Genomic DNA, 1,307 nt, shown 5'->3' with positions numbered 1-1,307 from the left:
AAAATTTAAACTACTTTTCAAAATTATGGATGATGACTATTTAATAAATTGGATTCACGCACCACCCAGAATAGCCCTATTCTATGTTCTCATGAGGGTTAGCTATTTGTTGCTGCATAGCAGGGTGAACTGAGACACACACAAAGAAGGAATTTGTGTTTTTGCATGTAACCCATGGTAGAGTCTTTCATCTTGATTTTTATTGTAGCCTATTCAGTGGGGTTCCCTGAAAGAGTTGGGGACAGTGAGAGATGACAAAAGATATGAGGAGAAATATATTTTATCAGAATGATTGGGCATTGTAATATATACATATTGAAAAGGGCTCTTCTCTGTTTTCTTTTTTTTCGTTTTTTTTTTTATGAGAAGAAATCCACTTTATTTACTTTTTAGTAAGTTTAAATCCTTGAGGGGTACAACATTACACGGATTCTGTGTCCTATGGCTTTAGCAGGAAGGTTGCTTTGGAATTTGGCACGAACCATACCACTGTTTCCATGAGCACGAGGTACCTTTCCCCAGATTACTCTGGTTTTGTTCGGTTTGCCACCAGGAGTCACTGTGTTATTCTTTGCCATGTACACATATGCATATCTCTTGCCTAGATGGAATTCAGTTTCATCTTGGGCATAAACATCTTCAATTTTAAGAATTGCTGTGGGCTCTCTCTGGTTCCGGAGACCCCGTTTATAGCCAGCAAAAATGGCTTTGGACCACAGCCTTCCAGACATATTTGTAGTTTTAGAAGTCCTGTTCCCAGCAAGCCCCCAAATTTCAGCAGCAAGAGTTCCACTCATTTCCACCTCTTCTCCGTTTTCAAATCAAGAATTACAGAGTTGCCATCACTTTCTTACACATCTAATATTTCCCACCCAAGTTGGTTAAAATGAGTTTGAACAAAAATTTGTACTTTCGTTGATTTATATAAAGAAAAATATGAACCCCAAACATTAACACTATTGAAACTAGATGGAAAAGCTATTCACATTTATGAAAACATATCAGTTTAGATAAGAAACAGACATTAAGGGCTATGTGAAAACATCCTGTGTGAAATGTAATGAAAACGCAATGCATTTTCAATTTATGCCATTACACTGACTACAGAACTTGGCATTAGACAGTTTTGTGTTGTAAACTTTGTCAGCGATGGATCATTTTCAATAATTTCTTCTAGTTTAAAAAATTGTTGTAGTTGCTAAGTTCATATCCAGATGAAAAACAAAAGTTCTTTGCAGTCTGATATATCTGGAGAAGTCCTATCATTGTTGGGAATACATGGCTTCAAAGAGGAAAAATGAGAAAAT

The 1,307-nt window shown here is 36.2% G+C and overlaps 1 protein-coding gene across 1 annotated transcript; it reads right to left on the bottom strand.

Annotated features, from left to right (window-relative positions):
• Positions 1-398: 398 nt before the first annotated feature.
• On the bottom strand, positions 399-731 carry LOC308498947 (large ribosomal subunit protein eL33-like; the record flags this gene model as incomplete). Its single annotated transcript, XM_081051743.1, has 1 exon — positions 399-731. The coding sequence occupies one exon, from the start codon at positions 729-731 to the stop codon at positions 399-401; it is 333 nt and encodes a 110-aa protein (XP_080907869.1).
• Between the last annotated feature and the right edge of the window lie 576 nt (positions 732-1,307).

Source organism: Rhinolophus hipposideros, assembly GCF_964194185.1.
Source record: "Rhinolophus hipposideros genome assembly, chromosome: 6".
Taxonomy (NCBI): Eukaryota; Metazoa; Chordata; class Mammalia; order Chiroptera; family Rhinolophidae; genus Rhinolophus; species Rhinolophus hipposideros.
The sequence above is the reverse complement of the archived record's forward strand: the minus strand, read 5'-3'. Positions and strand labels throughout refer to the sequence as shown.